Below are 18,594 nucleotides of genomic sequence, written 5' to 3' on the forward strand. Positions count from 1 at the left end.
ACTTTGAAGTAAATCTAAGTAAAACCACTTATTAATAACTTGATAAATGTTACTATTAATCATAACCACAGTAAAGTGTAAGAAATACAACTCTAGATAAATAGCATATCTATTATATAATGTTTAAACTCGAGTATATAATAAAATGTTGTATATAATTTTCAGTTCTTTATGAAAATATTAAACAATATACCTATACAAATATATGCTATTATCAACAAAAAATTATACATTGGTTTTAAATTCTCGATAAAGCAATGTAATATAATATATAATATACACAACCTTATATTTTTATAATAAAATTATTATTATTATTAAAAACATATCCGATGAAATTTTTTATATAGATGTTAGAATACAAACTTATTATCGTACTCGAATTTTCAATATTTACATTATTTTTCGAAGAACAATAATTTCAATTTGATTAAATTCCGGATTAATTAAATACTGTTTTTATAAATTTAAATAATATAGCATCTACAATAATTATGAAATGCCAGTTTAGAATGAAGCCACTTTGAGGTAAAAATACTTACCCTGGAATATACATTCATGTATTTGCTTTATATATTTATTTATCTCAAATCATTTCCTTCATAGTTCAAAGTATCAAGTTCCATTCATATACATAAAAACTACAAGCCGCACGAATTACACTTATCTACCAAGACTCTTATATCACTATGTTATATATTACCGATATTATATAGTACAACTATTATTGAAAGTTGAGACATTGAGTTGCATGTATTAAATCATAAATTAGCCTAATTCCAAAATTGCCATAAAGTACTATATACATAACGTAATTTCTATAGTTGTGTATTATTATATAATTTCTGCATCTGGTGGACTGTTATTGCACAAAATATTATGGAAAAAAATTAAAATATCATATTATGCTATGTAAGATAATGACTCTCGTACCTAAATTTAATTTCAATAAAATAAAAGTATACACAAATGTATTTCTATTGAACGCTTGACGTGTATTACATATCAAACTACAAGATGGCATTCCCCATTTTTTCCGTTTACCCATAATAGCTTTATGGCAAAACGATACGACCCAATGCATATTATGATGTCATATCCCTCAGTAGAACACATAGCCATGTAGGTCATGGAAATTAAATTATAAATATTATAAAACAATCGGCTGACATACAAACTACACAGTTACTTCGTTTTACCGTTGGTAAACTATACAGTAATAAATTATAAAACTATATAATATTATATAGATTTTATTAAAGTTTATACCATTTTATAATTTAATTTTTGTTTATTACCATTGTTGTTTGACGCAATTACAGTATTCAATGTAATATTCGTTGAACCCCCAATAAAAAATTCCCTGTGCATTGGATTGTGGGGACGAAAACAATCGTAACAAACACGTGGTGGGAGTGAAATGCAAATCAGTGGCAGTCGTCCGAAAAACCGGACAGGACGTCCGGGACATATACCGCGCGTTAACGGCCGGTGTACGATTCTTGGACCATTGCTATACATAAAACATTATTATAGTACACTATATACATTATACATATATCATATATATATATATATATAACGTCTCGACCCCCCGACCCCGATTTTATTTTTTTTTTTTTGTGCGTACTTAATTTCATCGGCTATACGCGGGGGCGAAAACCGGAAACATCCGGTGTCCGGCCGGCGTCGCACAATGGGGGAGAGAATCTTCGCACACCCGGTTTTCCTTGAAGGGATGAACGCGTAGGAGTAGTTCCGGTTGTGTACGCATTGTGTTCGGATATATTTGTACAATATACATGTATACGAGTGTGTGTAATGTGGATATTCTTTTTTTTTAACGTCCTGGGAAAAATATGAACCACACGATGATTATAATAATATTACGAAACGGGTGAGCACAATGCATTTCACGTAACAATATGTAAAATCGCAAACAGCAGATACGAGTCGTGGGTGTATTTGCCGTTGAGAAGATTCCCCGCGATTAGCATACGCGCCGCACGGCTGTGTACAAACAGTAATAATGATAATAATAAAGGGAAAAATAGCATTCAAACGTCCTGAGACGTGAGGATGGGACATTTTTTTTCCCATGCTAACGTATCAACGGTGGTAACGGTAGTATGTTAATCGGACGAAGTAGCATCCCCACCATCCACCGCGTATATACTCGCCCCTACATCATAATATATCGCTGTCTTTTCTGACCTATAATAACCAATCACAAAATTTATGACTGTGAAATTTATTTTTGACGCTCGTTGGCCTTTTACGGCCATAACGACATTCTATTTCTTCCATAAAAATATTCACGACCCACTGAAATTGGGCTGTAATGATTTTATCAATTTCCCATGTCCGTATTTGGCCAACCGTTTCGGATTTATGATTTTTATATTATCCATTTCAGCTATTTCTTTTTCTCTGACATTTAAAATGCACAATCTGTATACATACAATGTATATTGTGAAACAATTCCAAAAAACCTATTAATCGACAATCGTGCCTGGAGCCCAACACGAGACGTATGTGTGCGCGCCAATAAGAATAACGACTTTTGATAAGCTGTGACGGTGCTTACTCGGTTTATCTTACAACGATTTTCCACTAAAATTATTATTGTCTACCTAATCAATTTCAATAACTGCCAAATGTTGTAAATTATTTCACTTATTTTCAATCAATACCATTCGCTTTATCTCACATTTTATTAAGGGACAGCTTGGCAACCTTTTCTCTCGAGACCTGTGCACGATCACCCCTGCGCTAATACACAATATCTCTTATAGGTACTATCCAACGCCCAATCTATAAAGGTATATCCTTTTTTTGTTATCACGATTTTATGTACATATTTACCCCGCAGTTTTCCTAATTCCGCAGCACGGCTCTCGCTAATACACTCTCCAATTCTCCATAGCTCACCTTTTCTTATTAAAGCAATTTTTTTTTCAATCACCTCAATAATTTACTCCTCCGTCGACAGAAGCCATTTTCAAAAGACTTTATTTTAATATTTGAATTTGGCGAATTCAATTTTAATTAGTTTGTCTGTTTAGTAAAACTTTAAAAGTAATATAATGGACTTTTAAAATCATTGTCATCAATAATACCGCATGGCAAGTTTTCGTAATAATTAAAAAAGGGTATTCGTGTATTAGTTTTGGAACACTCAAAAACTTTTTAACCCGATTTTAATTGTACTTGACACCAATACAGACAACAGTATAGTACATAATAGTGTTGCTTTATCGAATTATATAATTGTCGTAACGTATTAATAAACAATGGAAATTAGCGCGTTATGCCATAATTCGATAACAAAATTAAATTTGTTTTGATCGTTACACTCCGCAATATATTATTTTTAAAATTAGCTTCAAACTACGAATCATGATATGTGTATATCGAAAATATAATATTGGACTCTGCAGCAGCCATATAGCGAATATATTAATAAATTATATGGCTGGTTTGTTTTTCGGTTAACTGACCAGCAATATTGGACCGTAACAGTTCGTTCTCCAGGAGAAATCGATGATACGCGTACACGTTTAGTCATTATTATATTCGCCAGCGGCAGTCGATTCAGCGTATAATACACGCATAGCCCATTTGTCGAACGATTACATTATAGAGCTATTATAATAATAATATATTATTTTACAGCAGTGGGTTCGACCGGTCGTGTTATTTAATGTAATTTAATGCAACGCGAAAATTTCTAGTTGAAAAACGCGATTTGTCAAATCGACTAATTTTATTGATCTCGTTTAAATTGCTATTTAAACTATCTGATATTCCAGACGCACGCCATATAAATACCGTGTTTAATGTTGCACACTGCAGCTATATCATGACGAAGCTGTACAGAGTTCACGGGGGTTTAAACAATAATAGAATACCGATACACCGCTGTGGTATAACCAGTTAACGGGTAACTGGTCCGATTCGGACCAGATAATATGTATTACAATTTACAAACGTTTATAAAGCTCAGTGTTCCTAATCAGTGGATCCCGAAAGCTGGCAGCGGTGGCGCGATAATCAGTTGTAAATAAATTAGTCTGGTCGCGATCACCGGCCCGTACCGGCTAAACTCCGGTCCTCCAGCCGATAATGACCTTCTGCACGTGTCATTTGTATAATTAGACGACAATAACACGTCTCTGGTCAAAATGCGTTAAATATAAATGTATAGAGGACCTTTGCACAGACTACCCTCTAACCCATCATCCCGTCTCGCGTTCACTACATTTATGCAATGCCCCCCACCCTCACATATACCTATTGTGACGTGTCCCGTGGAATTCGAACTGCAACGTCCGGCACAATTATCAGTAGTACGTATATTATGTGTGTATGTGTGTGTGTGTGTGTGTGTGTGTGTAAACCTCCTACTGATGAAAGGACTCGCGATATGATTAATCGCGTCAACCGGCCACGCGAAACAAGCTCTAAACGTCAACGGTGAATGTTCGGGGTGGTTTTCGTCGTCGTCGTTGCTGTTCCTGTTGTTTGCCCTCGATTATCCCGGTTTCCCGAAAACCTTGGAACTACTTACGTGATAAATAACTCACTCGAAATATTTTTTGATTTACTCCGTGAAAAATCACCGACATGCTGCTATTTTTATTTCATTTTTTTTTCCTATTGTACGCTCGGAGCGTACCATATTATAGTCAGCTGTAGTGCACGATATCGATTTATAAAATTGTATGGTACTTGTAGTTCGGTAAATTTTGCTAAACCGTTCGTCTCGAACATTTAAAAAATGATACCATTTATTTGATTTTACAAGTATAAAAATAATAGTTGAGTTTATTCATGATCAAACAGCGTTTCCGTAACAAATTTTCGCCTTGGTAAAAAAAATGATTTTAAACATGCTATATTGAACTTATTTTAACAAAATAAATTCCTTTGAGATTTTAACAACGTCAATAGCAATTTAATTTGTTTATGTTGGAAAAATAATTATAATTCTGTATAATATTTTACCTCGTCAACAATCGTTGATCCTTTAATCATAATTACTTTTATATAAGTACATAATATACCCATAATATATATATATTATGAAGCAGATTAAAACTTTCGTATTAGCAGTTAAAATTAGCTAAACATCAAAACATCAATACTAATTGCAGGCTTGCAGCATGATATTTAGAATAAGCGAAAGAATACATTTTTCTTATACCTATTCTGTTTTCAATCATCGACAAGAATTTATTGTAATATAATAATATAAATTTAAATAAATGTATTTAAATACAATACTCTTATACAGTTATTGGTTACTATTAATTTATTGATATAGTTTTTATTTTTATACCCTATACTCTATAGTATTATAGTACTTGAGATGATTTCCAACTCCGATTGAATGCTATTCATCGATACCTATAGTATCCTTACAGATTTTGATTTATGTAGTAATCAGCTAGTATAATCTGCAAATTATAAAAAAAATTATAACATTTTATTTTATAATGATATTTACTCAGAATATATAATGACATTATATATATATCTTTGAAATGTTGGAATACATGTATATTTAAATAAACCAATATTATATACAATATTTGTGACGCAGAAAATAAATATATTTATTTAATACAGTTATGAGTAAAATTAATTTTAGTTTTTGGTTTTTAAACGGAATCCGCATAAATCTATAGAAACTCTATAAATGTTTAAATATGTACTTACAAATTACAATAATTCATGTATAATAGTTGTATTGCGTAGCGTACACAACACATTTATAATAATTATTGTTGTATATACGAGAAACTAATAAAATGTATTGTATTATTACTCTCATAGACAAGCCCATTTTTGTTCTCGCGAATAAATCTTTGAGAATCGATTACATTACATTGATAAAAGGACAAAAGATTTTTCCACAGTCTGGTATAAATAAACAATAGTGGGCGGGGATAAAAATTATACAGAAGCGCGTCCTTTTCATACCGAAAAGGATCGAATCGAGACGGTCAAATCGTTTCAGGTCTGAAGTCTACGTATAATAAATAAGAGAGTAGAGAGATGAAATAAATAAATAAATAAAAAAAAAAATGAAAATAAGTGTACTCAGACCACGCGAACCGTAACAAAACGGATGTAGTTTTATTTTGAAACAGGAGAAGCGTTTTTCCATTGTACCCAGGAGAGACGAAAGAGGGATTGCCAAAGTGGAATAAAAATATAATAAAATAAAAAAAAATCTCGTGCGATATAATGGACAAAGAGTCAACGGGATGTGTTAATAACGGGAGTTAAGCCGGTTAATAAACACAAAAAAGAGGGTTCTTTTATTTTCGAACAGTTTAATTTTTCCCCTCGTGGTCCCCCCAATCCAAGTTTTCACCGAACATTAAAAGAAACAAACACAAGTCGACGTTAAAAGTGTGTCACCATATGCCTTTAGGGTGGACTCTCAAAGTTTTTATTATGCGTTCTGTAATTTTCGCAAAACAAATAATATTTTAAGATAATATCGTACCGTTATACAATCGTTTTGAAAATATCTCTATTAAAATAAACATTATTATTAACTGCATTATCTTATTATTTTGTATTTTACTATAACTCTCAATTATTATCCAAACAAGAATACAAACAACTTTTACAAACTAATTTATGTATGCGTTAGGACTCGATTATTTTTATTTCAAAATTATACCAATATCATTTTATTATACATGTACATATTATACGAAAAACAACTGCCTTCTTCATGTCAAGTAAAATACAATATTGAAATTAACTTAAAAGATTTAAATTATCATCTATACTCAAATTTTTTAGTTAATTTCAATATTGTATTTTACTTGACATGAAGAAGGCAGTTGTTTTTCGTATAATATGTACATGTATAATAAAATGATATTGGTATAATTTTGAAATAAAAAGGTTCTAATTAATAAGCATTTAATTAATAAAAAATATGCTTAATGTGAATAAACGTCGATTGTTAAAAAAAAATTGTTTTAGTCTCTCATAAGTAGTCTTTGTTACTATTGTTTATCGTAATTATTTATTTAAGGATTAATAGCTGGGAATGTGAGTTAGACTTCAATAATTTTAAGAAACACTAATTTTTTCAAGTTTAAGAGGAGTCTCCTTCTTATATTTTTTCACTTCGAACACTGATTATAACTTTTCCATTGATATTGGCTAAAAATATTTATTTTTTTAGAATAATATTGATTTGTGTATTCAATTATACCTGCAACTGGGTATACATAATAATTTTCAGTAATAATAGAAAAAAATGTTTATGTAATATTTAAATTATTTCTTACATAAAAACAAAGTATAAAACCACAAGGGACTTTATTATACTATATTATTTCATAACAATATTCATTAAGTTCAAGACTAACTTCACGTTACTGTAAAAATTTTGATATAATAAATGAATGAAAATACTGTTATTTTGTTATAAATAAAATAATGATTTGTTTCAAAATATTGATGTATTATATTTGTTATAAAATTAAAACGTGAAGAACTATGATAACAGTTAAAGCAATATTCTAATGCAAATCATTAAATCATACAAATATACAATAATTTATAATACAATTAAACCGTTTCTTAATGCTTTTAAGTAGATCTCGAATGAGATTCGAACAAACGTACATAACGTAAGTTATGGTTTTATTACACAAAACTATTTATCTCGAAACGTCGAGTTATAATCTTTCATCTCACGATGTTTGATTTTATCGTGATACAAGTCTTCTTTTTATTCATAAAAACTATTATTTTCACTTTTGATCAAAATTATTTCCACGTGGATGATCATCGATAATATAAAACATTCATTTGCAAAACAAAAGCCGTCCACTGCAATATTACACCAATCACCAACACCCCACCACACGTGTCTGCTTAAATCATTGTTCTAGGTAGAAATATAGATCCAATTACGAATACGCGCTATCGGTGGTATATTTTATGGAATATGTATATATAAAATATTAAAATTATTGTTATACACACACACACACACCACACACACACACACACACACACACACACACACACACACACACACACACACGCACACACAATCCTAGGTATTCAGCTTTCAATACGCAAACGCTCAGCGCCGGTAATTTTATTTTATTTATGAGTATGTAGTATAGAGAAATTGAATAACGAACTCATTGATACGAACTATTTTTGTATGATCAATAAAGGATGGATAATAATAATATATTCGTTAAATTAAACCCCTAAGGGTATCAAAAATGTTCGTAAATACATTGAAGTGAAAAAAAAATAATCATGCATATAACTACCTGCTATACGCTCTGCTTTCATTTCGTTGGCATTTTTCACTATACCGGTGGAAATACTCGAATAATAAACTTGAGCACCACTTGACTTAAAAGTGTTCAAAATCGATAAATTATTAAATAGCTACCCGATTGTTCTGTACAACTAAATTTTTTTATTAAAAAAAAATAATAAAACAACAACCTCTGTATTTTCAAATATTTTGTTTATACTCTCTGTATATTAATAAAAATATGTTCAGTATATTGAAACTAATGCAGAAGTTAAATTTTAATTTAAATTAAAATTCTAACTCGAAACGTACAAATATTAACATTTAATGAAATCGAATAATGACTGATGATGAATGATAATAAATAAATTTATATTATAATAGCTAAATATTTTTAAAGAATTGACGTAATGGCAATATCGGATGTTTTCTTATACATTTTTGTTGTTGTGAAAAAAAGCTGAAAAATGATCGTACGCAGCATCTATCTATGATCATTAAACATTTAATACAGAGGTTCACTTTGCAAAAACGTCGTTGTTGTTTTAAAAAATCTCGTCAACTTTCAAATAAACCTAGAGTTGCTACGGCTCGTTTTTGAATTTAATGATTTATCATTGACCTCACGTCCATCGATATTCCCGCATCCCTACAGTTTTTTCTTTATAAAGTTATATCAAACTTTTCAATTTTATCGGCTTGCTCTGAAAAATCATTAATATAGTCATGTCGATACATTATATTATATTATGTATATACTAATGTTGTCTAAACGTCCAATATTAATAAATGTACCTACCTACAAATGCCGTGAATATCTAGACTACTTTAATATACCCAACGCACAAAATGACAACGCGTCAACGCGGGGGAAAGGGGCACGAAATTTCCATATAAACTACTAGAGTGTGCATCTTTTGATACATAAACGGTATAGTCCCCGCCGTTGAGCATCGTCTAATAACAATATAATGTTGTATGTTATGCACATTGCATAGAGATTCAAGTGCGTCGGGTCGTGGTCGCGTCTTGGCATTCAGAGGTGTCTACAATCCCAATATTGTGCGCAAACGGAGGGACAGCTGCGCCGGCGGCGATGTCCTCTGAGAACGGACGTTCAAAAATTATCGTTATATTTTCATCCGTGTATAATAAGACGTTTCTTCGGGATTGGATAAGTATAGAACCGGTCCAATTGTTTTGGTCACGATTCGATAAATGACCAAAACAGTTAACCTTTACAGTGAGTATAACGCACGTCGGTAATAATAAAAATAATGCTCGGAAATACTTTCGAGTGGCCGAACCGGTTCCTATGTACGCCTTTGGGTCAAAGGTTTAGCATTCACACACGGCGGGGTCGGACCCTTATTGGATTTTCGCGCCGCCTCGTTTAAATAAGTTTTTATTGTCATTCATAAGCCTCTTGCATTCATACACATCAGAATTACAGAAAGAAGGCAGTCCCTATAATATGTTAATATATCATTGGTCGTTTATTTTGAGTATTTTTTTTTCCTTTGACCTACAATAACAGCATCCGAGTGTGTCGGAGTAGATATCAGAAGTAGTGGTAAAGAAAAATCGACGCTATAAATAAAAGATAAACATTCTCAGGTTCTGGTGAATAAAAAAAAATACGGAGGGTGTTTGTATAGCAGTCCTAGGGGTATGCGATTGTGTGTTCCACAATCTAAGTAATGCATTTATTGATGGAGGATTACACGTCGTTTGTGCTGATGATAAATTAGATCAGTTACATTATACGAGTTCAAAATTATACATTTCTCAACTGTGACTAATATTGACATTGACAAAGTGCATTATTATTACGATCAGGGATAAATAATATACGTTACACTTACAATTAATTGCCAAGGGAGAAACAAAAAATATATTTTACTAATAAAAACATTATTTTCAGATGTATTTGAACGAAAAAAACTATAAAACATATTTTTTAATCACGTTAATTATAATATTATGTTATAATAACGAACTGTCTGATTATTTAAAAAAAACAATAATGATGAATATCCCAAAAAATGTTAATGTTTTATTTTTATATGTCTCACCATAGTATTCACATTACTTCACGATATTCAATTATCGTATATTTGTATAACAAAATTAAACTATAAATAGGCATACTGTTTTTGATCAGATTTCTTTTAAATTAATTTAACTGCGACGATGACAAGAACAGTTTAGTTATACGTGCAAACGAGCTTTTTGCAATATTTCAGAATGTTTATTGGTCTATATAGAGTAAGTATATTACTATTATACTTCAGTTGTCAGTATTTACGTTTTGCGGTTTGATGGCACCAGTCATCAGCCCTGTAATCGAATAAACTATAACCGTAAAAATCTTTTGGACCGTACGCGGTAATGTCACGAAACGGAAGATGCGATTTGCCGAGTTGGTATGCACAACGAACCGTATTCTGTGGCCCGTGCGCATAATAATATAGGACGTATATTATGTATAATTAATGTCGCATAAGCCGATGCCACGTTTCGGTAATACTTCCCGTCGGAATCATGAAAATGCCTTTAATCGGCTTATACCTAACCTGTACGTATATGATTTACTGCCATCACACAAAGACAATGATTGATCGTACCGTCTACTTACGCCTATACCTATATAATGTAATAATAATAATAAAATAAGTATTGTCAATTAGAAGTTGATACAAAACTGCACACGTTTCGCGGCGAATCTGTAAAAGCGACGCCAAAATAGAGTATAATGATTTTTCAAACAAAATTATATGAAATTTACAGACTCCTCGTGCTATAGATGATAATGTTATTATCATACGTCAAGTTGTCAAAGACTAAATGTATTATGTTCTTTTCACTATTAAATAACTTCAAGGGGTTTCCGAATCCGTATTTAAATAAACTTAATTAGAAATATTGCACTATTGTGTGATCATTTTACAGTGAGAGAAATGTACTGTTGTAAAAATAAAATATAAAATATGGTAATTTAAACACATTTATACTAGATGAATATTGGAATATTTTATGACTTTGCAATTTTCTAAATCTTGAAATCTTTTTCTAGATAAAATCAACAATCTTTAAAATAAAAACAAAATAATATTATATGTTCTTTGCGAGTTCAAAAGGAGAAATATAAAGATAAATTGTTGAAACAAAAATAAAAATACTAGCTATCAAATATACACATCTTTCAAACGATTGAATAAAACTGCTTATACCAAACAATGCCAATTTTTAAGAGCCTATATAAGTTACTGAATGACTCGCGTACATATTACACTGTTATTCTTTCGTAGTTATTTAAATAAAAATATTTTGATAGACATTTAATTCAAAACATAAAAATATATTTAGCATATTTAAGCACTTTGTGACCTTTTTCGTATTTGTTTGAGAACTTTCGCTGTTTTAGATGTGTTCAAAACTTGAACACATTGGCGCAGTTACGGTTTTTTGCATTTTTAGTCTATGTTTAGTGTATGCATATATATTAAAAAAACTACCTTTAAATTTAAAAAAAAAACTTTTTACTTAAAAAGTGACTTCGCCACAATATCTGTCCCTCGACAGCGAGAGTAAACTTTTTTATGATTTTGTTTTATTTGCGACCAAAACTATTATAATTTACTACCCGTCGTATAAGTTTCAATGTTTTTTCTTCGCATATTTTGTAAAAAAAAAAACCTTTTCATAGTGTTATCTTTACCTTAAATATTTATAGACAAATTTAAAGCAAAATAAAAATATAATTTAAATGTCAATAAAAATAATAAAATGTACATAAAATTGATGAACTACATTTATTTCTATCGACAAAAAAAATATTTCTTATAATAGTTTCTTATTTTTATAAACTGTAATAATATTATAATTACTTATATTGCTTGTGAAAATTACATATTTATCTAATGACATTATAGTGAAACGATAAATATTGTATAATATATAATATTTAATAAACCATTATCATTTGAAATTATTATATAAGCGTGAAAAGTTTAAATTGAAATAAATCAGCAAGTTCGTATAATTCAGCAGACCGAAAACGAGCGCAACTAACTATACAAACTCTTCTCAAAATAAAATACATATAAAGTGCAATCGTCTGTGTTGGTGTGTTTTATTTTATAGCACTTGCTATGAGTTTTTCAAGTCCTCCGAAAAATATTAGAGCATTTAATTTATTGTTTAGTGTTGCCCGAGTAGTATAGGTATTCCGATGCAATGGTTCCCGTATTTTCCCGACGACTTATTATTTTTGTTTTGGTACCGCGCGTATATAAGATTTAGATTTTTTTTTTTTTACGACTATTATAATATAGAACAGGTATTACCCGCGTATTGGAGGTCGTATTGTTTTTGTTTTTGTTTCTTCACCCTCTGCTACGCGGGTTAAGCACACCACACGCCTGAGTTATGTGCTAACCCCGTCCGACTATCTCGGAGGTATTTTTTCCCAACCGCAATTTATTTGGCACGTCCGCGGCTATACGCGGCCAATGAATCTTAACGCGCCACCGCCGCCACCTCCACTTCCGGCCGTAAAACGGAATTTACAATTTCTGGGCGACACGCGGAAAAACAGTTGAAAATTTATACGCTGACAGGAAAATTTGGAAGGTCGTTTCTACCTATATATATATATATATATAAATATAGTAAGTGTTAGATAATCATGGTGGCTATATAGGTAATAATATGGTGGTGAGTGGGTGTGGTCGTATAACGACGAAACGGAGAGAGTGAAAAATAAAGCAGAAAGAAATGTTCCACCTACCTACTCAGTACATGAAATAAAAACGCTTTAAGACCAATTTCTTCTTTTTGTAGATCAAACGCACCCTTATTGTTCGCGATCCACCGCCCGCCACTGCGTGACCCTATACGTTCGGTGATAGGGTTGTTCGAAGGGTTTAATCATATGCGTGGGCGTCGTCTTTCCAACGTCTAGTAGTGTTTTTTCCTCCCCCTCTCTCTTTAAACGTCAATTGTCGTGAGGAGGTGGGGAGTGAATTAAAATTGCACAACCTTAACCGTTTTCGGGAACTTAGTTCAGTTTTGAGCATGGACCAGTGGATCACGTATCAATATCCTGACGGGTACAGCTACTACACCAATAACAATAATTGCAATTACAACAATTACGGTTACGACTATAACCATGCCAACTACCGGTATCCTGAGGTAAAAAACACACACCCGCGCACAAACTTACTTACTTGCAGACATTATTATTGTTATATTATATTATAAATTGTATTTGGTACCATAATAATAATTATTATTATTTGTATTTGGTACCGTAATGATAATTATTATTATTTGTAGATCAATTACGCTAAAATTGTTTATTATTAGAATACGGCATTCGCTTTAGTTATTAAGACTTAGACTTTTGTACCGATGTAAAACCAATGTGTTCTTATTTATTATTATTATTATTAATATTATTATTATTATTATTATTATTACGAAAACACTGAAAACAATAAAATTATTTAGAATGTTGCCAAACACTGTTTAAAATATTGTGCTTATTATTTTTACTTTTAGAGTATATTATTATAGTTACTATTTACAAAGATTTAGCAAAAAATTAGTTGAATAATATTTATTTGAATTATACTTATATTATTGAATGTGCTCGTTTTACAAAAAAAGCCATGTAAAACAGTAAAAAAATAATAAAGTAGATTATCTACATATAAACATATTATTTTATATTACATTGTTATTATACAAATGTATTTACTACAACGTTATTGTCTTTTGTTTTGTTTATGTATTATTGCTACACGAATAGTATAGTATGAGTAATAATGAATTATTAGTAGATTTTCATCCCCAATATAATGAGTATTAATTTTTGCTGTTAAACCAAATATATCAAAGTATAATAATTTAAAATTGATAATAATATTTTGCTTTGGACCATTGTAATGGTTTTAATTTTGATAGCAATAACTTGCCATCCATTTTCAGAGATTGTCCCTTCGAACGTGGAATTATAAAACATTAACCTATAATATTATTTAAATTTATCGCCCAAAACTAAATATTATTTTTTTTCTTAAAAATTGATTTATTTTTAGGAATTTAAATTAAAACAAATAACAATTGAATTTAAATTTATTTTTAACAACGTTAGGAATATAATATTTCTTTACAAGTATTTATTACTTCTTCGAAAAAATTATTTAACACCAGCTTCGACTGTAATAATAAAATGACAATTATTCTAAAATAAGTCTAATCTAACAAATCAAATTTTAAGTACAATTTTTTGTCGAATCAACATTTTGAAAAGTTTTTACGATGAAAGTTTCATTTGAACAAACAAGGTTACATCCAATTACTACGTGCCCTTATTATACTTAACTTTTTTTTAAATTTCCAAAAAAGAAAACGAACATTTTATCAAAAAATATTGACCTTTAGATTCTACAAAAACGCTTTTCTTTATAAAAACATATTACTATTATCATGCTACTGTATTTTCTACTCAGCATTTTAACATAAAAACAATAGGGACCTATAAAATTTAATTTAAGCGTTACACAATTTATATTGTATTTAAATGGTTCGATCTTAGTTTATAACAATAATAATAATAATAATTATTATTATTATTATCATTTAATAAACATATAACTTATTATACATCGGTAGTGAGTTTAAAAAAAACTCACAACATTTTGGAGATACAAAATATTGAATTTATTTTCAATAAATATTTAATGGGTTTTATGCTTTTATATTTGGTTATAAATTATATGCAAGTACAAGTCTGTCAAATAATATTAATAACAATATAGCTAATCAATGATTCGATATATTATGTTCGACAGCAAAATGAATACGGCCGGCGGCCAAAGTCATTTAATATCATATTTTTCAGAATATCGCTAGACTCTCTAATAAACCTAAATAGTTAATGCGGCACGATTGTTATTGTAACTGACATACTCAGTTGCGTACATAATATTATTATTAAGACGTACACGTTTACGCAATTTTATGTTATAATAATATTGTAGGCGTGTCTGAAACTTTTTATTCTCGTCGTCTCTGTATATATTATTATAAATCATAATGCAATAATATGTAAACGTTATTCGCAGTGCGATGAGTACAAGCGTTGTTTCGTTATTCCACCGCATCGTGTAACGCCCGAGTCCTAACCCCGTCCCGTACACGACATTCAGCCCGTTTTCAAAATCTTCGTCTACCCATTTCTATATATGTTTCTATACATTTCTATGTATATATATATACACACACACCTATATAGGTATGAAGTGGGAGAAGCGAGCGCAGGCGAAAAGAGCTTTTCGTCGAGCGACTATTGAATTAAAACCTCTCGCGTTCATTGTCGTCGAAATCCAATTAGTCGCACCTCCGGCGACGACGGCGGCTATTGGCGGTGGATGCGATGGTGTGGGGAGGCTGTTTTTTCGACGGGCTTTCGGAATAATAATAATAATTTAATTTCGATTTAAACGGGACGGTGCGTTCGTTTTGGTCGGGAGTAGAGAGCGGAGTGGAGTTTCCCGGTTAAACTCATACACCGAACGGTTTTCTACGACTAAACCCCGTAAACGAGGCACGGACGATGACGATTGAACATTTTCATTTTTTCTCCCTTCTTTTCGGCTTTTTACATTATATTTACCGAACGAACAAAATATATTATAATATATAGTTTGCGCGAAATAATGACACGTTTTTCATTGTTGGGCGTGGGCACCGTTCTTCAATGATATTCCGACAGTTTGAAAAAAAAAATATAAATGAAGACTGTTCTTTTATAAAAATTACGAGAGGTGGGAAAATAATTACTATAGGTACATATTTTCACAAGCATATTATTACTTTATATTATAATATATACATTTTTTTTAAAACCATCATAATAATAAAAAATTGTCCTTTGTTTCGTCAATTTAACTTTTCTGATTACTTTTTATTCAACATTACCTTTATGAACAAAACGTATTTTATTCATACATAAGATGAAACAATTATATTAATATTTTACTAATAACTATCTAACTATCTAAAAAATATTTAAGAGCATAATTCTTTCTATCACAATATAAATAGTGGTTTTTTTTCGTATTAAACAATACTTAACTATGGAATAAATTGTTGGTTTTTATTATTACGAAGTACGAACAATAATTATATTCATATAACGATAATACAGTATCTAATACAATTTTATGAAATTCCCAATTTCTAATCGCTCATTTTTATGTTTATCCAAAAAGAAAACCACTGAAAGTACAATTTAATTAATTGAAGTATTAAAATATATATACTTTAAGTCACAATAAATTTATTATAACGAAGTGAAAACACATGATTTATATTATAGAATTTGACTAAAATGTCAAAGATACAAAAATAAAACTATATGTGTTTGTATTTTGCCTATAAGTATTCCACATTGTTAGGTACCAAAATAACTAACGAGTCCGTTGGTTTTTTGTTCGCTAATTTTTGAGTCAATATATTATGTATATTACATTATGCGCTTTTTATAATAAACAAATGACGTGACGTATTCTGGTCGACTAATAATATCATAATAATATGCATTTTCCTTTTAGACCTCAAACGGCCCAACAGACTCGGCAAACAACAAACAACAGCACTCACAACCCGCTGCCGTTGCAGTGCAACCTAAACCAGAACAAAAGCCCGTGGAATGTAACCTGTGCCATCGAAAGTTTAAAAACGTACCAGCTCTAAATGGACACATGAGGCTGCACGGAGGATACTTCAAAAAGGTCAGTAGTTTTATTTGTATACACGGACGTTTCTTTGACTAGACGCGTTACCCGCGCTGTATACACAATATAAATATTATATTCTTTAACACACGATTCTAAGTATAAACTTGTTTGATTCAAAATTCAGTGCAAATATATGTTTTTCATTCGAACGTATTCCATGTTGTAAATTAAAAATGTAATAAAAATATAAAAGCAAATACATTTGCAATTTGTATGCTTACAGAATCGAAGTTTTTAAATATTCATTCTAAAATTAAAATAAGTATATGGTTATATATTTTATGTAATTTTCATTAGAAACTGCTAACGACGTTTATTCTTTACTATATTTGTATTACTATATTATACAAAAAATTTAATTTACAATTTAATTTGCGTGATATAGTTAAAGTAATTTTTGTATTAAACGAATTTTGTTTTTATTTTAGATTTTTTATGAAATATAATACACGCAATTATTAATATTATATTGATATAAACGAATAGGTTGTAAGTTTATTTAAGAAATTATAATTTTGAGTTAAAACAGTTGGGTAGAGTTCAGCTTTTTATATACAAATGCTTTGTATGTACAGTACCCTTCGTACTGTCAAAATGACATATACACTCTAATTTCCAGCAACATGCGTTTTTTTCCACTGCACTACCCAATCCCGGCAGTTAGATTTGACCCGTAATAAAGATTTTTACCCTCTCTCACTTCCCCAAAACATTTCTCCTACCTTCTAGTTCACTAATTAACGTACAACCGAAATTTTAACCAATTATCTCCACTAGCTCGGAAATCCCGAAAGGTTTAACGAGACGTGAGTTCGATCAATGGGAAATACCAAACGAGAGGAAAACACGGTTTCGGGGTGGGATGGAAACCATGCGCACATCCAAATTGAATTTTTCATTTACAAGGCTTCACACTTTCCTGGATTCAGTTTGAATCAGGGTGGAGGGGAAGGGACCAGACAGTTATCCGATGTTCAAAGAGATAGAGTATGACAAAGAGATCTATGATAACGTTTCTAAAAGAGATTATCGACGATGACTTCAAAAGAATTGTTTTTGTGCACTCGTATATGGATGTAGGTATTTATTATATATGTGTACACTGCGCTTATATGCTTATGTACAAACATATATTATGTAGCACTGTAGCTGTACTAAGTCCTCAGCAGTGCCAAATTGAGAACTCGATTGATTGAGAACGAATTAAATCAGTATAATAAGTATGATTAATTATTATTTCGTTGTAAAATGCAAGTATTAAGTAGGTATGCACAAATAATACCTATATTACAACTGTTAGAATTCCATTGAAATATTAAAATGTATCAATCATAAAGTTAATGTTTACGATCAATCAATATTACTTGCAGACTTAAAATATAAAATTAGTTCAATAACAAAGGTATGAATTATAACTATATTATACGGAGCATGGATTATATAATTTCGTACATTTATCCTAAAAT

The 18,594-nt window shown here is 30.5% G+C and overlaps 1 protein-coding gene across 4 annotated transcripts in view; it reads left to right on the forward strand.

Annotated features, from left to right (window-relative positions):
• Positions 1-18,594, forward strand: part of LOC132919240 (serine-rich adhesin for platelets) — a 244,618-nt gene that overhangs the window by 206,390 nt on the left and 19,634 nt on the right. For all 4 annotated transcript variants that reach the window (XM_060980639.1, XM_060980643.1, XM_060980640.1 and 1 more), the window contains exon 9: positions 16,943-17,122. In XM_060980639.1, the coding sequence (XP_060836622.1) occupies positions 16,943-17,122 (180 nt within the window). The remainder of the gene's footprint in view (positions 1-16,942; positions 17,123-18,594) is intronic.

This window comes from Rhopalosiphum padi, chromosome 2 (assembly GCF_020882245.1).
Source record: "Rhopalosiphum padi isolate XX-2018 chromosome 2, ASM2088224v1, whole genome shotgun sequence".
NCBI classification, from domain to species: Eukaryota; Metazoa; Arthropoda; class Insecta; order Hemiptera; family Aphididae; genus Rhopalosiphum; species Rhopalosiphum padi.